The sequence below is a fragment of the Chiloscyllium punctatum genome, chromosome 9 (assembly GCF_047496795.1).
Source record: "Chiloscyllium punctatum isolate Juve2018m chromosome 9, sChiPun1.3, whole genome shotgun sequence".
NCBI classification, from domain to species: Eukaryota; Metazoa; Chordata; class Chondrichthyes; order Orectolobiformes; family Hemiscylliidae; genus Chiloscyllium; species Chiloscyllium punctatum.
Genome location: NC_092747.1, coordinates 4001763 through 4022020, shown reverse-complemented (window position 1 = coordinate 4022020; position 20258 = coordinate 4001763). Strand labels below are relative to the sequence as shown.

The 20258-nt window shown below is 56.2% G+C and overlaps 1 protein-coding gene across 3 annotated transcripts in view; it reads right to left on the bottom strand.

Moving 5' to 3' along the window:
- The window catches only part of LOC140480977 (interleukin-1 receptor type 2-like), a 52388-nt gene extending 34252 nt beyond the window's left edge, over window positions 1–18136 (bottom strand). For 2 of the 3 annotated variants that reach the window (XM_072576584.1, XM_072576586.1), the window contains exon 1: window positions 18033–18129. In XM_072576584.1, coding sequence (XP_072432685.1) covers window positions 18033–18066 — 34 coding nt within the window. In that variant the 5' untranslated portion in view covers window positions 18067–18129. Of the gene's footprint in view, window positions 1–18032 lie in introns of all 3 variants that reach the window. The other variant, XM_072576585.1, reaches the window with a different exon arrangement.
- Between the last annotated feature and the right edge of the window lie 2122 nt (window positions 18137–20258).

Below are 20258 nucleotides of genomic sequence, written 5' to 3'. Positions count from 1 at the left end.
GAGCGCCGCACTGTCAGAGGGTCAATGCTGAGGGAGCACTGCACTGTCGCAGGGTCAGTGATGAGGGAGCGCCGCACTGTCGGAGGGTCAGTGATGAGGGAGCGCCGCACTGTCGGAGGGTCAGTGTTGAGGGAGTGCCGCACTGTCGGAGGGTCAGTGATGAGGGAGCGCCGCACTGTCGGAGGGTCAGTGCTGAGGGAGTACTGCAGTGTTGGAGGGTCAGTGCTGAGGGAGTGCTGCACTGTCGGAGGGTGAGGGCTGACGGAGTGCTGCACTGTCGGCGGGTCAGTGCTGAGGGAGTACCGCACTGTCAGAGGGTCAGTGCTGAGGGAGTATTGCACTGTTGGAGGGTCAGTGATCAGGGAGCGCCGCACTGTCAGAGGGTCAGTGCTGAGGGTGCGCCGTACTGTCAGAGGGTCAGTGATGAGGGAGCGCCGCACTGTCGGAGGGTCAGTGTTGAGGGAGTGCCGCACTGTCGGAGGGTCAGTGATGAGGGAGCGCCGCACTGTCGGAGGGTCAGTGCTGAGGGAGTGCCGCACTGACCCTGAGTGCCGCGCTGTTGGAGAGTCAGTGCTGAGGGAGTGTCACATTGTCAGAGGGTCAGTGCTGAGGGAGTGTCACACTCTCAGAGGGTCAGTGCTGAGGGAGCGCTGCAGTCTCGGATGGTCAGTGCTGAGGGAGTGCCGCACTGTAGGAGGGTCAGTACTGAGGGAGTGCTGCACTGTCGGAGGGTCAGTGCTGAGGGAGCTCCGCACTGTCCGATGGTCAGTACTGAGGGAATGCCACACTGTCAGAGGGTCAGTGCTGAGGGAGCGCCGCACTGTCGCAGGGTCAGTGATGAGGGAGCGCCGCACTGTCAGAGGGTCAATGCTGAGGGAGCACTGCACTGTCGCAGGGTCAGTGATGAGGGAGCGCCGCACTGTCGGAGGGTCAGTGCTGAGGGAGTGCCGCACTGTTAGAGGGTCATTGCTGAGGGAGTGCCACATTGTCAGAGGGTCAGTGCTGAGGGAGTGTCACATTGTCAGAGGGTCAGTGCTGAGGGAGTGTCACACTCTCAGAGGGTCAGTGCTGAGGGAGTGCTGCACTGTCAGAGGGTCAGTGCTGAGGGAGTGCCGCACTGTAGGAGGGTCAGTACTGAGGGAGTGCTGCACTGTTAGAAAGTCAGTGCTGAGGGAGTGCTGCACTGTAGGAGGGTCAGTACTGAGGGAGTGCTGCACTGTCGGAGGGTCAGTGCTGAGGGAGCTCCGCACTGTAGGAGGGTCAGTACTGAGGGAGTGCTGCACTGTCGGAGGGTCAGTGCTGAGGGAGCTCCGCACTGTCCGATGGTCAGTACTGAGGGAATGCCACACTGTCAGAGGGTCAGTGCTGAGGGAGCGCCGCTCTGTCAGAGGGTCAGTGCTGAGACGTGCCGCACTGTCAGAGGGTCAATGCTGAGGGAGCACTGCACTGTCGGAGGGTCAGTGCTGAGGGAGCGCCGCACTGTCGCAGGGTCAGTGATGAGGGAGCGCCGCACTGTCAGAGGGTCAATGCTGAGGGAGCACTGCACTGTCGCAGGGTCAGTGATGAGGGAGCGCCGCACTGTCGGAGGGTCAGTGATGAGGGAGCGCCGCACTGTCGGAGGGTCAGTGTTGAGGGAGTGCCGCACTGTCGGAGGGTCAGTGATGAGGGAGCGCCGCACTGTTGGAGGGTCAGTGCTGAGGGAGTACTGCAGTGTTGGAGGGTCAGTGCTGAGGGAGTGCTGCACTGTCGGAGGGTGAGGGCTGACGGAGTGCTGCACTGTTGGAGGGTCAGTTCTGAGGGAGCACTGCACTGTCGGCGGGTCAGTGCTGAGGGAGTACCGCACTGTCAGAGGGTCAGTGCTGAGGGAGTATTGCACTGTTGGAGGGTCAGTGATCAGGGAGCGCCGCACTGTCAGAGGGTCAGTGATGAGGGTGCGCCGTACTGTCAGAGGGTCAGTGATGAGGGAGCGCCGCACTGTCGGAGGGTCAGTGTTGAGGGAGTGCCGCACTGTCGGAGGGTCAGTGATGAGGGAGCGCCGCACTGTCGGAGGGTCAGTGCTGAGGGAGTGCCGCACTGACCCTGAGTGCCGCGCTGTTGGAGAGTCAGTGCTGAGGGAGTGTCACATTGTCAGAGGGTCAGTGCTGAGGGAGTGTCACACTCTCAGAGGGTCAGTGCTGAGGGAGCGCTGCAGTCTCGGATGGTCAGTGCTGAGGGAGTGCCGCACTGTAGGAGGGTCAGTACTGAGGGAGTGCTGCACTGTCGGAGGGTCAGTGCTGAGGGAGCTCCGCACTGTCCGATGGTCAGTACTGAGGGAATGCCACACTGTCAGAGGGTCAGTGCTGAGGGAGCGCCGCTCTGTCAGAGGGTCAGTGCTGAGACGTGCCGCACTGTCAGAGGGTCAATGCTGAGGGAGCACTGCACTGTCGGAGGGTCAATGCTGAGGGAGCACTGCACTGTCGCAGGGTCAGTGATGAGGGAGCGCCGCACTGTCGGAGGGTCAGTGATGAGGGAGCGCCGCACTGTCGGAGGGTCAGTGCTGAGGGAGTGCCGCACTGACCCTGAGTGCCGCGCTGTTGGAGAGTCAGTGCTGAGGGAGTGTCACATTGTCAGAGGGTCAGTGCTGAGGGAGTGTCACACTCTCAGAGGGTCAGTGCTGAGGGAGCGCTGCAGTCTCGGATGGTCAGTGCTGAGGGAGTGCCGCACTGTAGGAGGGTCAGTACTGAGGGAGTGCTGCACTGTCGGAGGGTCAGTGCTGAGGGAGCTCCGCACTGTCCGATGGTCAGTACTGAGGGAATGCCACACTGTCAGAGGGTCAGTGCTGAGGGAGCGCCGCTCTGTCAGAGGGTCAGTGCTGAGACGTGCCGCACTGTCAGAGGGTCAATGCTGAGGGAGCACTGCACTGTCGGAGGGTCAATGCTGAGGGAGCACTGCACTGTCGCAGGGTCAGTGATGAGGGAGCGCCGCACTGTCGGAGGGTCAGTGATGAGGGAGCGCCGCACTGTCGGAGGGTCAGTGCTGAGGGAGTGCCGCACTGACCCTGAGTGCCGCGCTGTTGGAGGGTCAGTGCTGAGGGAGTGTCACATTGTCAGAGGGTCAGTGCTGAGGGAGTGTCACACTCTCAGAGGGTCAGTGCTGAGGGAGTGCTGCACTGTCAGAGGGTCAGTGCTGAGGGAGTGCCGCACTGTAGGAGGGTCAGTACTGAGGGAGTGCTGCACTGTCGGAGGGTCAGTGCTGAGGGAGCTCTGCACTGTCGGATGGTCAGTACTGAGGGAGTGCCATACTGTCGGAGGGTCAGTGCTGAGGGAGCGCTGCAGTCTCGGATGGTCAGTGCTGAGGGAGTGCCGCACTGTAGGAGGGTCAGTACTGAGGGAGTGCTGCACTGTCGGAGGGTCAGTGCTGAGGGAGCTCCGCACTGTCCGATGGTCAGTACTGAGGGAATGCCACACTGTCAGAGGGTCAGTGCTGAGGGAGCGCCGCTCTGTCAGAGGGTCAGTACTGAGACGTGCCGCACTGTCAGAGGGTCAATGCTGAGGGAGCACTGCACTGTCGGAGGGTCAGTGCTGAGGGAGCGCCGCACTGTCGCAGGGTCAGTGATGAGGGAGCGCCGCACTGTCAGAGGGTCAATGCTGAGGGAGCACTGCACTGTCGCAGGGTCAGTGATGAGGGAGCGCCGCACTGTCGGAGGGTCAGTGATGAGGGAGCGCCGCACTGTCGGAGGGTCTGTGTTGAGGGAGTGCCGCACTGTCGGAGGGTCAGTGATGAGGGAGTACTGCAGTGTTGGAGGGTCAGTGCTGTGGGAGTGCTGCACTGTCGGAGGGTGAGGGCTGACGGAGTGCTGCACTGTTGGAGGGTCAGTTCTGAGGGAGCACTGCACTGTCGGCGGGTCAGTGCTGAGGGAGTGCCGCACTGTCGGAGGGTCAGTGCTGAGGGAGTGCCGCACTGTTAGAGGGCAGTGCTGAGGGAGTGCTGTACTGTCAGAGGGTCAGTGCTGAGGCAGTGCTGCACTGTCGGAGGGTCAGTGCTGAGGGAGTCCCACATTGTCAAAGGGTAAGTGCTGAGGGAGTGCTGCACTGTCAGAGGGTCAGTGCTGAGGGAGTGTTGCACTGTCAGAGGGTCAGTGCTGAGGGAGTGTTGCACTGTCAGAGGGTCAGTGCTGAGGGAGTGTTGCACCGTCGGAGGGTCAGTGCTGAGGGAGTTTTGCACTGACGGAGGGTCAGTGCTGAAGGAGTGCCACATTGTCAGAGGGTCAGTGCTGTGAAGTGCCGCACTGTTGGAGGGTCAGTGCTGAGGGAGTGCCGCACTGTTAGAGGGTCAGTGCTGAGGGAGTGCCACATTGTCAGAGGGTCAGTGCTGAGGGAGTGTCACACTGTCAGAGGGTCAGTGCTGAGGGAGTGCCACATTGTCAGAGGGTCAGTGCTGTGAAGTGCCGCACTGTTGGAGGGTCAGTGCTGAGGGAGTGCTGCACTGTCAGAGGGTCAGTGCTGAGGGAGTGCCGTACTATCGGAGGGTCAGTGCTGAGGGAGGGTGAACTTTCGGAGGGTCAGTACTGCGGGAGTGCCACACTGTCAGAGGGTCAGTGCTGAGGGAGCGCTGCACTCTCGGATGGTCAGTGCTGAGGGAGTGCCGCACTGTAGGAGGGTCAGTGCTGAGGGAGTGCTGCACTGTCGGAGGGTGAGGGCTGACGGAGTGCTGCACTGTCGGCGGGTCAGTGCTGAGGGAGTACCGCACTGTCAGAGGGTCAGTGCTGAGGGAGTATTGCACTGTTGGAGGGTCAGTGATCAGGGAGCGCCGCACTGTCAGAGGGTCAGTGCTGAGGGTGCGCCGTACTGTCAGAGGGTCAGTGATGAGGGAGCGCCGCACTGTCGGAGGGTCAGTGTTGAGGGAGTGCCGCACTGTCGGAGGGTCAGTGATGAGGGAGCGCCGCACTGTCGGAGGGTCAGTGCTGAGGGAGTGCCGCACTGACCCTGAGTGCCGCGCTGTTGGAGAGTCAGTGCTGAGGGAGTGTCACATTGTCAGAGGGTCAGTGCTGTGAAGTGCCGCACTGTCGGCGGGTCAGTGCTGAGAAGTGCCGCACTGTTGGAGGGTCAGTGCTGAGGGAGTGCCGCACTGTTAGAGGGTCATTGCTGAGGGAGTGCCACATTGTCAGAGGGTCAGTGCTGAGGGAGTGTCACATTGTCAGAGGGTCAGTGCTGAGGGAGTGTCACACTCTCAGAGGGTCAGTGCTGAGGGAGTGCTGCAGTGTCAGAGGGTCAGTGCTGAGGGAGTGCCGCACTGTAGGAGGGTCAGTACTGAGGGAGTGCTGCACTGTCGGAGGGTCAGTGCTGAGGGAGCTCCGCACTGTCGGATGGTCAGTACTGAGGGAGCGCCGCACTGTCGGAGGGTCAGTGATGAGGGAGCGCCGCACTGTCGGAGGGTCAGTGATGAGGGAGCACCGCACTGTCGGAGGGTCAGTGTTGAGGGAGTGCCGCACTGTCGGAGGGTCAGTGATGAGGGAGCGCCGCACTGTCGGAGGGTCAGTGCTGAGGGAGTGCTGCACTGTCGGAGGGTGAGGGCTGACGGAGTGCTGCACTGTTGGAGGGTCAGTTCTGAGGGAGCACTGCACTGTCGGCGGGTCAGTGCTGAGGGAGTGCCGCACTGTCGGAGGGTCAGTGCTGAGGGAGTGCCGCACTGTTAGAGGGCAGTGCTGAGGGAGTGCTGCACTGTCAGAGGGTCAGTGCTGAGGGAGTGTTGCACTGTCAGAGGGTCAGTGCTGAGAAGTGCCACACTGTCGGAGGGTCAGTGCTGAGGGAGTCCCACATTGTCAAAGGGTAAGTGCTGAGGGAGTGCTGCACTGTCAGAGGGTCAGTGCTGAGGGAGTGTTGCACTGTCAGAGGGTCAGTGCTGAGGGAGTGTTGCACTGACAGAGGGTCAGTGCTGAGGGAGTGTTGCACTGTCAGAGGGTCAGTGCTGAGGGAGTATTGCACTGTTGGAGGGTCAGTGATCAGGGAGCGCCGCACTGTCAGAGGGTCAGTGCTGAGGGTGCGCCGTACTGTCAGAGGGTCAGTGATGAGGGAGCGCCGCACTGTCGGAGGGTCAGTGTTGAGGGAGTGCCGCACTGTCGGAGGGTCAGTGATGAGGGAGCGCCGCACTGTCGGAGGGTCAGTGCTGAGGGAGTGCCGCACTGACCCTGAGTGCCGCGCTGTTGGAGAGTCAGTGCTGAGGGAGTGTCACATTGTCAGAGGGTCAGTGCTGTGAAGTGCCGCACTGTCGGCGGGTCAGTGCTGAGAAGTGCCGCACTGTTGGAGGGTCAGTGCTGAGGGAGTGCCGCACTGTTAGAGGGTCATTGCTGAGGGAGTGCCACATTGTCAGAGGGTCAGTGCTGAGGGAGTGTCACATTGTCAGAGGGTCAGTGCTGAGGGAGTGTCACACTCTCAGAGGGTCAGTGCTGAGGGAGTGCTGCAGTGTCAGAGGGTCAGTGCTGAGGGAGTGCCGCACTGTAGGAGGGTCAGTACTGAGGGAGTGCTGCACTGTCGGAGGGTCAGTGCTGAGGGAGCTCCGCACTGTCGGATGGTCAGTACTGAGGGAGCGCCGCACTGTCGGAGGGTCAGTGATGAGGGAGCGCCGCACTGTCGGAGGGTCAGTGATGAGGGAGCACCGCACTGTCGGAGGGTCAGTGTTGAGGGAGTGCCGCACTGTCGGAGGGTCAGTGATGAGGGAGCGCCGCACTGTCGGAGGGTCAGTGCTGAGGGAGTGCTGCACTGTCGGAGGGTGAGGGCTGACGGAGTGCTGCACTGTTGGAGGGTCAGTTCTGAGGGAGCACTGCACTGTCGGCGGGTCAGTGCTGAGGGAGTGCCGCACTGTCGGAGGGTCAGTGCTGAGGGAGTGCCGCACTGTTAGAGGGCAGTGCTGAGGGAGTGCTGCACTGTCAGAGGGTCAGTGCTGAGGGAGTGTTGCACTGTCAGAGGGTCAGTGCTGAGAAGTGCCACACTGTCGGAGGGTCAGTGCTGAGGGAGTCCCACATTGTCAAAGGGTAAGTGCTGAGGGAGTGCTGCACTGTCAGAGGGTCAGTGCTGAGGGAGTGTTGCACTGTCAGAGGGTCAGTGCTGAGGGAGTGTTGCACTGACAGAGGGTCAGTGCTGAGGGAGTGTTGCACTGTCAGAGGGTCAGTGCTGAGGGAGTGTTGCACTGTCCGAGGGTCAGTGCTGAGGGAGTGCCGCACTGTCGGAGGGTCAGTGCTGAGGGAGTGCCACATTGTCAGAGGGTCAGTGCTGAGGGAGTGCCGCACTGTCGGCGGGTCAGTGCTGAGACGTGCCGCACTGTTGGAGGGTCAGTGCTGAGGGAGTGCCGCACTGTTAGAGGGTCATTGCTGAGGGAGTGCCACATTGTCAGAGGGTCAGTGCTGAGGGAGTGTCACATTGTCAGAGGGTCAGTGCTGAGGGAGTGTCACACTCTCAGAGGGTCAGTGCTGAGGGAGTGCTGCACTGTCAGAGGGTCAGTGCTGAGGGAGTGCCGCACTGTAGGAGGGTCAGTACTGAGGGAGTGCTGCACTGTTAGAAAGTCAGTGCTGAGGGAGTGCTGCACTGTAGGAGGGTCAGTACTGAGGGAGTGCTGCACTGTCGGAGGGTCAGTGCTGAGGGAGCTCCGCACTGTAGGAGGGTCAGTACTGAGGGAGTGCTGCACTGTCGGAGGGTCAGTGCTGAGGGAGCTCCGCACTGTCCGATGGTCAGTACTGAGGGAATGCCACACTGTCAGAGGGTCAGTGCTGAGGGAGCGCCGCTCTGTCAGAGGGTCAGTGCTGAGACGTGCCGCACTGTCAGAGGGTCAATGCTGAGGGAGCACTGCACTGTCGGAGGGTCAGTGCTGAGGGAGCGCCGCACTGTCGCAGGGTCAGTGATGAGGGAGCGCCGCACTGTCAGAGGGTCAATGCTGAGGGAGCACTGCACTGTCGCAGGGTCAGTGATGAGGGAGCGCCGCACTGTCGGAGGGTCAGTGATGAGGGAGCGCCGCACTGTCGGAGGGTCAGTGTTGAGGGAGTGCCGCACTGTCGGAGGGTCAGTGATGAGGGAGCGCCGCACTGTCGGAGGGTCAGTGCTGAGGGAGTACTGCAGTGTTGGAGGGTCAGTGCTGAGGGAGTGCTGCACTGTCGGAGGGTGAGGGCTGACGGAGTGCTGCACTGTCGGCGGGTCAGTGCTGAGGGAGTACCGCACTGTCAGAGGGTCAGTGCTGAGGGAGTATTGCACTGTTGGAGGGTCAGTGATCAGGGAGCGCCGCACTGTCAGAGGGTCAGTGCTGAGGGTGCGCCGTACTGTCAGAGGGTCAGTGATGAGGGAGCGCCGCACTGTCGGAGGGTCAGTGTTGAGGGAGTGCCGCACTGTCGGAGGGTCAGTGATGAGGGAGCGCCGCACTGTCGGAGGGTCAGTGCTGAGGGAGTGCCGCACTGACCCTGAGTGCCGCGCTGTTGGAGAGTCAGTGCTGAGGGAGTGTCACATTGTCAGAGGGTCAGTGCTGAGGGAGTGTCACACTCTCAGAGGGTCAGTGCTGAGGGAGCGCTGCAGTCTCGGATGGTCAGTGCTGAGGGAGTGCCGCACTGTAGGAGGGTCAGTACTGAGGGAGTGCTGCACTGTCGGAGGGTCAGTGCTGAGGGAGCTCCGCACTGTCCGATGGTCAGTACTGAGGGAATGCCACACTGTCAGAGGGTCAGTGCTGAGGGAGCGCCGCACTGTCGCAGGGTCAGTGATGAGGGAGCGCCGCACTGTCAGAGGGTCAATGCTGAGGGAGCACTGCACTGTCGCAGGGTCAGTGATGAGGGAGCGCCGCACTGTCGGAGGGTCAGTGCTGAGGGAGTGCCGCACTGTTAGAGGGTCATTGCTGAGGGAGTGCCACATTGTCAGAGGGTCAGTGCTGAGGGAGTGTCACATTGTCAGAGGGTCAGTGCTGAGGGAGTGTCACACTCTCAGAGGGTCAGTGCTGAGGGAGTGCTGCACTGTCAGAGGGTCAGTGCTGAGGGAGTGCCGCACTGTAGGAGGGTCAGTACTGAGGGAGTGCTGCACTGTTAGAAAGTCAGTGCTGAGGGAGTGCTGCACTGTAGGAGGGTCAGTACTGAGGGAGTGCTGCACTGTCGGAGGGTCAGTGCTGAGGGAGCTCCGCACTGTAGGAGGGTCAGTACTGAGGGAGTGCTGCACTGTCGGAGGGTCAGTGCTGAGGGAGCTCCGCACTGTCCGATGGTCAGTACTGAGGGAATGCCACACTGTCAGAGGGTCAGTGCTGAGGGAGCGCCGCTCTGTCAGAGGGTCAGTGCTGAGACGTGCCGCACTGTCAGAGGGTCAATGCTGAGGGAGCACTGCACTGTCGGAGGGTCAGTGCTGAGGGAGCGCCGCACTGTCGCAGGGTCAGTGATGAGGGAGCGCCGCACTGTCAGAGGGTCAATGCTGAGGGAGCACTGCACTGTCGCAGGGTCAGTGATGAGGGAGCGCCGCACTGTCGGAGGGTCAGTGATGAGGGAGCGCCGCACTGTCGGAGGGTCAGTGTTGAGGGAGTGCCGCACTGTCGGAGGGTCAGTGATGAGGGAGCGCCGCACTGTTGGAGGGTCAGTGCTGAGGGAGTACTGCAGTGTTGGAGGGTCAGTGCTGAGGGAGTGCTGCACTGTCGGAGGGTGAGGGCTGACGGAGTGCTGCACTGTTGGAGGGTCAGTTCTGAGGGAGCACTGCACTGTCGGCGGGTCAGTGCTGAGGGAGTACCGCACTGTCAGAGGGTCAGTGCTGAGGGAGTATTGCACTGTTGGAGGGTCAGTGATCAGGGAGCGCCGCACTGTCAGAGGGTCAGTGATGAGGGTGCGCCGTACTGTCAGAGGGTCAGTGATGAGGGAGCGCCGCACTGTCGGAGGGTCAGTGTTGAGGGAGTGCCGCACTGTCGGAGGGTCAGTGATGAGGGAGCGCCGCACTGTCGGAGGGTCAGTGCTGAGGGAGTGCCGCACTGACCCTGAGTGCCGCGCTGTTGGAGAGTCAGTGCTGAGGGAGTGTCACATTGTCAGAGGGTCAGTGCTGAGGGAGTGTCACACTCTCAGAGGGTCAGTGCTGAGGGAGCGCTGCAGTCTCGGATGGTCAGTGCTGAGGGAGTGCCGCACTGTAGGAGGGTCAGTACTGAGGGAGTGCTGCACTGTCGGAGGGTCAGTGCTGAGGGAGCTCCGCACTGTCCGATGGTCAGTACTGAGGGAATGCCACACTGTCAGAGGGTCAGTGCTGAGGGAGCGCCGCTCTGTCAGAGGGTCAGTGCTGAGACGTGCCGCACTGTCAGAGGGTCAATGCTGAGGGAGCACTGCACTGTCGGAGGGTCAATGCTGAGGGAGCACTGCACTGTCGCAGGGTCAGTGATGAGGGAGCGCCGCACTGTCGGAGGGTCAGTGATGAGGGAGCGCCGCACTGTCGGAGGGTCAGTGCTGAGGGAGTGCCGCACTGACCCTGAGTGCCGCGCTGTTGGAGAGTCAGTGCTGAGGGAGTGTCACATTGTCAGAGGGTCAGTGCTGAGGGAGTGTCACACTCTCAGAGGGTCAGTGCTGAGGGAGCGCTGCAGTCTCGGATGGTCAGTGCTGAGGGAGTGCCGCACTGTAGGAGGGTCAGTACTGAGGGAGTGCTGCACTGTCGGAGGGTCAGTGCTGAGGGAGCTCCGCACTGTCCGATGGTCAGTACTGAGGGAATGCCACACTGTCAGAGGGTCAGTGCTGAGGGAGCGCCGCTCTGTCAGAGGGTCAGTGCTGAGACGTGCCGCACTGTCAGAGGGTCAATGCTGAGGGAGCACTGCACTGTCGGAGGGTCAATGCTGAGGGAGCACTGCACTGTCGCAGGGTCAGTGATGAGGGAGCGCCGCACTGTCGGAGGGTCAGTGATGAGGGAGCGCCGCACTGTCGGAGGGTCAGTGCTGAGGGAGTGCCGCACTGACCCTGAGTGCCGCGCTGTTGGAGGGTCAGTGCTGAGGGAGTGTCACATTGTCAGAGGGTCAGTGCTGAGGGAGTGTCACACTCTCAGAGGGTCAGTGCTGAGGGAGTGCTGCACTGTCAGAGGGTCAGTGCTGAGGGAGTGCCGCACTGTAGGAGGGTCAGTACTGAGGGAGTGCTGCACTGTCGGAGGGTCAGTGCTGAGGGAGCTCTGCACTGTCGGATGGTCAGTACTGAGGGAGTGCCATACTGTCGGAGGGTCAGTGCTGAGGGAGCGCTGCAGTCTCGGATGGTCAGTGCTGAGGGAGTGCCGCACTGTAGGAGGGTCAGTACTGAGGGAGTGCTGCACTGTCGGAGGGTCAGTGCTGAGGGAGCTCCGCACTGTCCGATGGTCAGTACTGAGGGAATGCCACACTGTCAGAGGGTCAGTGCTGAGGGAGCGCCGCTCTGTCAGAGGGTCAGTACTGAGACGTGCCGCACTGTCAGAGGGTCAATGCTGAGGGAGCACTGCACTGTCGGAGGGTCAGTGCTGAGGGAGCGCCGCACTGTCGCAGGGTCAGTGATGAGGGAGCGCCGCACTGTCAGAGGGTCAATGCTGAGGGAGCACTGCACTGTCGCAGGGTCAGTGATGAGGGAGCGCCGCACTGTCGGAGGGTCAGTGATGAGGGAGCGCCGCACTGTCGGAGGGTCTGTGTTGAGGGAGTGCCGCACTGTCGGAGGGTCAGTGATGAGGGAGTACTGCAGTGTTGGAGGGTCAGTGCTGTGGGAGTGCTGCACTGTCGGAGGGTGAGGGCTGACGGAGTGCTGCACTGTTGGAGGGTCAGTTCTGAGGGAGCACTGCACTGTCGGCGGGTCAGTGCTGAGGGAGTGCCGCACTGTCGGAGGGTCAGTGCTGAGGGAGTGCCGCACTGTTAGAGGGCAGTGCTGAGGGAGTGCTGTACTGTCAGAGGGTCAGTGCTGAGGCAGTGCTGCACTGTCGGAGGGTCAGTGCTGAGGGAGTCCCACATTGTCAAAGGGTAAGTGCTGAGGGAGTGCTGCACTGTCAGAGGGTCAGTGCTGAGGGAGTGTTGCACTGTCAGAGGGTCAGTGCTGAGGGAGTGTTGCACTGTCAGAGGGTCAGTGCTGAGGGAGTGTTGCACCGTCGGAGGGTCAGTGCTGAGGGAGTTTTGCACTGACGGAGGGTCAGTGCTGAAGGAGTGCCACATTGTCAGAGGGTCAGTGCTGTGAAGTGCCGCACTGTTGGAGGGTCAGTGCTGAGGGAGTGCCGCACTGTTAGAGGGTCAGTGCTGAGGGAGTGCCACATTGTCAGAGGGTCAGTGCTGAGGGAGTGTCACACTGTCAGAGGGTCAGTGCTGAGGGAGTGCCACATTGTCAGAGGGTCAGTGCTGTGAAGTGCCGCACTGTTGGAGGGTCAGTGCTGAGGGAGTGCTGCACTGTCAGAGGGTCAGTGCTGAGGGAGTGCCGTACTATCGGAGGGTCAGTGCTGAGGGAGGGTGAACTTTCGGAGGGTCAGTACTGCGGGAGTGCCACACTGTCAGAGGGTCAGTGCTGAGGGAGCGCTGCACTCTCGGATGGTCAGTGCTGAGGGAGTGCCGCACTGTAGGAGGGTCAGTACTGAGGGAGTGCTGCACTGTCGGAGGGTCAGTGCTGAGGGAGCTCCGCACTGTCGGATGGTCAGTACTGAGGGAGTGCCACACTGTCAGAGGGTCAGTGCTGAGGGAGCGCCGCTCTGTCAGAGGGTCAGTGCTGAGGGAGTGCTGCACTGTTGGAGAGTCAATGCTGAGGGAGTGCCACATTGTCAGAGGGTCAGTGCTGAGGGAGTGCCGCACTGTCGGATGGTCAGTGCTGTGGGAGCAATGCACTGTCGGAGGGTCAGTGAAGAGGGAGTGTCGCACTGTCAGAGGGTTAGTGCTGAGGGAGTGCTGCACTGTTGGAGGGTCAGTGCTGAGGGAGTGCCACACTGTCGGAGCGTCAGTGCTGAGGGAGTGGGCAGTGTTGGAGGGTCAGTGCTGAGGGAGTGCCACATTGTTAGTGGGTCAGTGCTGAGAAGTGCCGCACAGTCGGCGGGTCACTGCTGAGGGAGTGCTGCACTGTCAGAGGGTCAGTGCTGAGGGGGTGCTGCACTGTCAGAGGGTCAGTGCTGAGGGGGTGCTGCACTGTCGGAGGATCAGTGCTGAGGGAGTGCCGCACTGTCGTAGGGTCAGTGCTGAGGGGGTGCTGCACTGTCGGAGGGTCAGTGCTGAGGGAGGGCCGCACTGTCGGATGGTCAGTGCTGAGGGAGGGCCGCACTGTCGTAGGGTCAGTGCTGAGGCGGTGCTGCACTGTTGGAGGGTCAGTGCTGATGGAGTGCCGCACTGTCAGAGGGTCAGTGCTGAGTGAGCGCCGCACTGTCGGAGGGTCAGTGCTGAGGGAGGGCCGCACTGTCAGAGGATCATAGAACACAGAACATAGAAAAATACAGCGCAGTACAGGCCCTTCGGCCCTCGATGTTGTGCCAACCGAAGCCTACCTAACCTACACTAGCCCACTATCCTCCATATGCCTATCCAATGCCCGCTTAAATGACCATAAAGAGGGAGAGTCCACCACTGCTACTGGCAGGGCATTCCATGAACTCACAACCCGCTGAGTAAAAAATCTACCCCCTAACATCTGTCCTATACCTACCACCCCTTAATTTAAAGCTGTGTCCCCTAGTAACAGCTGACTTCATTAGCGGAAAAAGGTTCTCACTGTCAACCCTATCAAAACCCCTAATCATCTTGTACACCTCTATCAAATCTCCCCTAAACCTTCTTTTCTCCAATGAGAAAAGCCCCAAGTGCCTCAGCCTTTCCTCATACGATCTTCCTACCATGCCAGGCAACATCCTGGTAAACCTCCTCTGCACTCGTTCCAGTGCCTCCACATCCTTCCTATAGTATGGCGACCAAAACTGCACACAATACTCCAGATGAGGCCGCACCAGAGTTTTATACAACTGCAACATGACCTCAGGACTCTGGAACTCAATTCCTCTACCAATAAAGCCCAGTACACCATATGCCGCCTTCACAGCACTATTTACCTGGGTGGCAACTTTCAGAGATCTGTGTACATGGACACCAAGATCCCTCTGCTTATCCACACTACCAAGTAGTCTACCATTAGCCCAGTAATCCATCTTCTTGTTACTCCTACCAAAGTGAATAACTTCACACTTAGCTACATTGAATTCCATTTGCCACCTTACTGCCCAGCTCTGCAACTTATCTATATCCCGCTGTAACCTGCCACATCCTTATTCGCTGTCCACAACTCCACCGACTTTCATGTCATCCGCAAACTTGCTCACCCAGCCTTCAAGCCCCTCCTCCAGGTCATTTATAAAACTGACAAACAGCAATGGTCCCAAAACAGATCCTTGTGGAACACCGCTAGTAACTGCGCTCCAAGATGAACCTATACCATCAACTACTACCCTCTGTCTCCTTCCAGCCAGCTAATTCCTAAACCAAACCTCTAATGCACCCTCAATGCCATACCCCCGTAGCTTTTGCATTAGCCTGCCATGGGGTACCTTATCGAATGCCTTGCTAAAATCCATCTACACCACATCTACTGCTTTATCCTCGTCCACTTCCTTGGTCACCTTCTCAAAGAATTCAATAAGGTTTGTGAGGCACGACCTGCCCTTCACAAAACCATGCTGACTATCCTTGATCACATTATTCCTATCCAGATGTTCATAAATCCTATCCCTTACAATTCTCTCTAAGACTTTGCCCACAACAGTAGTGAGACTGACTGGCCTATAGTTACTCGGGCTATCCCTGCTCCCCTTCTTGAACAAGGGGACCACATTCGCTATCCTCCAGTCTTCTGGCACTATTCCCGTAGACAACGACGACATAAAAATCAAGGCCAATGGCTCCGCTATCTCCTCCCTAGCTTCCCAGAGGATCCTAGGATTAATGCCATCAGGCCCAGGGGATTTATCTATTTTCATCATTTCCAAAATTTCCAACACCGCTTCCCTACATACCTCAAAGCCGTCCATTCTAATTAATTGTGACTCAGTATTCACATCGGCAACAATGTCCTGTTCCTGAGTGAATACTGACGAAAAGTATTGATTTAGTGTCTCACCAATCTCCTCCGCCTCCACACACAACTTCCCACTACTATCCTTGGCTGGACCGATACCTACCCTAGTCATCCTTTTATTCCTGACATACCTATAGAAAGCCTTTGGGTTTTCCCTAATCCTACCAACTAAGGACTTTTCATGACCCTTCTCGCTGCTCTTAGCTCTCTCTTTAGATCCTTCCTGGCTACCTTATAACTCTCAATCACCCCAACTGAACCTTCACGCCTCATCTTTACATAGACCGCCCTCTTCCCTTTCACAAGGGATTCCAATTCCTTGTTAAACCACGGCTCCCTCACAAGACCCTTTACTCCCTGCCTGACTGGTACATACTTATCAAGGACACCCATTAGCTGTTCCTTGAACAAGCTCCACATATCATTTGTGTTCTTCCCTTGAAGCCTATTTTTCCAATCCACGCATCCTAAGTCATGCCTCACCGCATCATAATTTCCCTGCCCCCAGCTATAACTGTTGCCCTGCAGTGCACACTTATCCCTCTCCATCACTAGAGTAAAAGTCACCGAGTTGTGGTCACTGCCCCCGAAGTGCTCACCTACCTCCAAGTCTAACACCTGGCCTGGTTCATTACCTAGAACCAAATCCAGTATAGCCTCACCTCTTGTTGGCCTGTCTACATATTGTGTCAGGAAACCCTCCTGCACACATTGGACAAACACCGACCCATCTAACGAAATCGAGCTATAGCTTTCCCAGTCAATATCTGGGAAGTTAAAGTCCCCCATAACAACCACCCTGCTACTTTCACTCTTCTCCTGAATCATCCTCGCAATATTTTCCTCTACTTCTCTTGGACTATTAGTGCTGAGGGAGCGCCGCACTGTCGGAAGGTCAGTGCTGAGGGGGCGCCACACTGTCGGAGGGCCAATACCGAGGTACTGCCGCACTGTCGGAGGGTCAGTGCCGAGGGAGCGCTGCACTGACGGAGGGTCAGTGCCGAGGGAGTGCCGCACTGTCAGAAGGTCAGTGCTGAGGGAGCATCGCAGTGTTGGAGGGTCAGTGCTGAGTGAGCGCCGCACTGTCAAAGGATCAGTGCTGAGGGAGCGCTACACTGTCGGAGGGTCAGTGCTGAGGGACTGCTGCACAGTCAGAGGGGCAGTGCTGAGGGAGCGTCGCAGTGTCGGAGGGTCAGTGCTGAGGGCGTGCCGCACTATTGGAAGGTTAGTACTGAAGGAGTGCCGCACTGTCGGGGGGTCAGTGCTGAGTGAGTGCTGCACTGTCAGAGGGTCAGTGTTGAGGGAGTGGTGCACTGACTCTTGGGACTGCAGAACTTGAATGTTGCTGAATTGAGAAACGTGTTGTCAAAGCTTTTCATTTTGCATCCGTCAATATAAATTCATGAATATTAAATCAAATAGGAATATTCAAACAATATTTACTACAGATGATGAGGGTATTGATTGAAATTGCCAATAAACCTTGATTAGTTGCCATGCAGAAAGCATTAAGTAATAGATTCCCTGAGGTTTTGGTAAGTCAGAAAAAGTGCAAGTTTCAAAAGATTTTGCTTTTCCTTTCAGAGAATGGGCGCCTGCATATGAATGGATGTTGAATTTTTAAAAATTTTAAATATCTTTCAAATCAACCTGTTCAGAGATGTTATTCCACACCTCTGGGGCAGAGGGGACTTGAACCAGGCCCTCCCAGTCCGGGGTAGGGACACTACCACAGCGGGCCTGAATGAAGGTCATATGCAAGCATAAATGAGTCATGTGATGAGCTTGATTGATCACTTAGATTCTGAGGAAGAGTTGCTCAATCTAAAACGTTAACTCTGCTTTCTCTTCCGAGATGTTGCCTGACCTCTGAGCTTTTCCAGCAATTTTTGTTTTTGTTTCTGATTTACAGCAGCCGCAGTTCTTTTGGTTTTCACAAGGATGATCCCTGGTGTGGAGGGATGGTCGTATGAGTGAAGATCAGGACTCTACTCCCTGGACTTTAGAAGAATGAGAGGGGATCTCATTGAAACATCCAGGATTCTTAAGGGGCTTGACGGGGTCAATGCTGAGAGGATGTTTCCCCTCATGAGAGGGTCTAAGACCAGAGGGCACAGTCTCAGAATAAAGGGGCACCAATTTCAGACTGAGATGAGGGGGAGTTTCTTCTCTCAGATGGTTGAGAGTCTTTGTACTCCTTGCCACAATGAGCTGTGGGGGCAGAGTCCTTGTGTAAATTTAAGACTGAGATCGATAGATTCTTGATCAGTCAAGGGAATCAAGGATTGTAGGGAAAATGTAAGGAAGTGGACATGAGGAATGTCAGATCAGCCAAAATCCTATTGAATAGCAGAGTAAGCTTGAGGGGCCGAATGGCCTACTCCTGTTCCTATGAGTGAAAGGCAGAAAGCTTCAGCAACATCTCTGCTTTCAGTGAGGTTAAAGTTCTGTGCTACCAAAAATATCTTCATAAAATGACTGGCTGTTTACAGCAGTGCATAACAAACTCAATAGTAGCCTTTGAAAAGGGAATTTTTAAATGTGATAAGGAAGAAGACAGAATGAGACCAACTGAATGCTCATCTGGAGATCCAGAGCAGACTTAATAGGCTGAATGAATCCCTCTGCTACATTAAGAAGGAGGCCATTTGGACCATCAAGCCTATGTTACTTTGAGAGAGCTTTCTAATTATTTCCACTCCTTCTTCTTTCCCCACAATCCTGCAATTATTTCCCTTTAAAATGTTAATAGAGCTGTTACATTAACATGTGATAACAATTTCAAACAATTTCCAGTTCCCTTCTGCAAGTTCCTATTGGATTTTCTTCCACTGCCCCTTTAGGCAATACATTCCAGATCTCTGTGTGGAGAAAGTTTCTCCCTCTGTGCTGTCAAAACACTTCCTAATTTGAACATTTTTAACAGCGCAGCAGTAACAGAGGCATTACTCTGATGTTAATTTATGAATGTTATTCTATTTTACTGCCTGCATTTTTTGAAAATTTTTATCTAAGAAAGAGAAATCTAAATTCTCACCAGTCTGGCGATTGCTGAAGGTTTTGATTGTCATTGGTGGTTTGACTGCAGCTGAACTGAGTTGAAGAGTTTACCGTGCTGATGTTGGAACTCTAACAGAATTTTTGAACTGTGTGTTTATATCTTATTGAAACCACTTCCGTTTTCATATTGGAGCCACATGACTTAGAGTCATAGAGATGTACAGCACTGAAACAGACCCTTCGGTCCAACCCGTCCACGCCGACCAGATATCCCAACCCAATCTAGTCCCACCTGCCAGCACCCGGCCCATATCCCTCCAAACCCTTCCTATTCATATACCCATCCAAATGCCTCTTAAATGTTGCAATTATACCAGCCTTCACCACATCCTCTGGCAGCTCATTCCATATACGTATCACCCTCTGTGTGAAAAAGTTGCCTCTTCGGTCTCTTTTATATCTTTCCCCTCTCACCCTAAACCTATGCCCTCTAGTTCTGGACTCCCCCACCCCAGGGAAAAGACTTTGTCTATTTATCCTATCCATGCCCCTCATAATTTTGTAAACCTCTATAAGGTCACCCCTCAACCTCCGATGCTCCAGGGAAAACAGCCCCAGGCTGTTGAGCCTCTCCCTATAGCTCAAATCCTTCAACCCTGGCAACATCCTTGTAAATCTTTTCTGAACCCTTTCAAGTTTCATATCTTTCCGATGGGAGGAGAGCAGAATTGCACGCAATATTCCAACAGTGGCCTAACCAATGTCCTGTATAGCCGCAATATGACCTCCCAACCCCTGTACTCAAAACTCTGACCAATAAAGGAAAGCATACCAAACGCCTTCTTCACTATCCTATCTACCTGTGACTCCACTTTCAAGGAGCTATGAACCTGCACTCTAAGGTCTCTTTGTTCAGCAACACTCCCTAGGACCTTACCATTAAGTGTATAAGTCCTGCTAAGATTTGCTTTCCCAAAATGCAGCTGCTCGCATTTATCTAAATTAAACTCCATCTGCCACTTCTCAGCCCATTGGCCCATCTGATCAAGATCCTGTTGTAATTGGAGGTAATCTTTTTCGCTGTCCAGTACACATCCAATTTTAGTGTGATCTGCAAACTTAATAATTAGACCTCTTATATTCACATCCAAATCATTTATATAAATGACGAAACGTAGAGGAACCAGCACCGATCCTTGTGGCACTCCACTGGTCACAGGCCTCCAGTCTGAAAAACAACCCTCCACCACCACCCTCTGTCTTCTACCTTTGAGCCAGTTCTGTATCCAAATGGCTAGTTCTCCCTGTATTCTGTGAGATCTAACCTTGCTAACCAGTCTCCCATGGGGAACCTTGTCGAATGCCTTACTGAAGTCCATATAGATCACATCTATCGCTCTGCCCTCATGAATCCCTTTTGTTACATCTTCAAAAAACTCAACCAAGTTTGCGAGACATGATTTCCCATGCACAAAGCCATGTTGATTATCCCTAATCAGTCCTTGCCTTTCCAAATACATGTACATCCTGTCCCTCAGGATTTCCTCCAACAACGTGCCCACCACCGAGGTCAGGCCTCACTGGTCTATAGTTCCCTGGCTTGTCCTTACCATGTATTGGTTTGTTTTCTTCTGCCTTATACTTAGAACATGTCCAATTATGTGCAAGTTTAGGTGGGTTAGCCTTGGGAAATGCAGGTGGCAGGGATAGGTTGGGGTGGTGTGTGGGTCTGAGTGGGATGTTCTTCAGAGGATCAGTGTGGACTTGATGGGTTGAATGGCCTGCTTCCAAACTGGAGGGATTCTGTGATTCTATGTCAGTCATTCCATGGGAGGGCTGTGAGTGTCACTTTGTCAAGAGATAATTGTCTCAGTCACTGATACAGTTTTGAACCTGGATTTTGATCCTGTTTCCCACTTCATGGATGGAAGCATCAAATACTAAGAGGTATTGGTTTAAGGTGAGGTGGGATAAGGAGATGTGCAAGGCAAGATTTTTTTTACAAAGAGGGTGGTAGATGCCTGGAACATACTGCCAGTGGAGGTGGTGGAAACAGATACAATAGCAATGTTTAAAAGGCTTTTAGACAGACACATGAATAGGCAGGGAATGGAAGGATAGCATAATCCATGGGATTAGTTTAGGATGGCACCAACGTTAGTACAGACATGTGGGGCCAAAGGGCTTGTTCTTGTGCTGTAATTGTGAGAACATTCCAAAGCTTCAGAGCCAGTTTGAACTCATGTCTGTCCATGGAGGAATT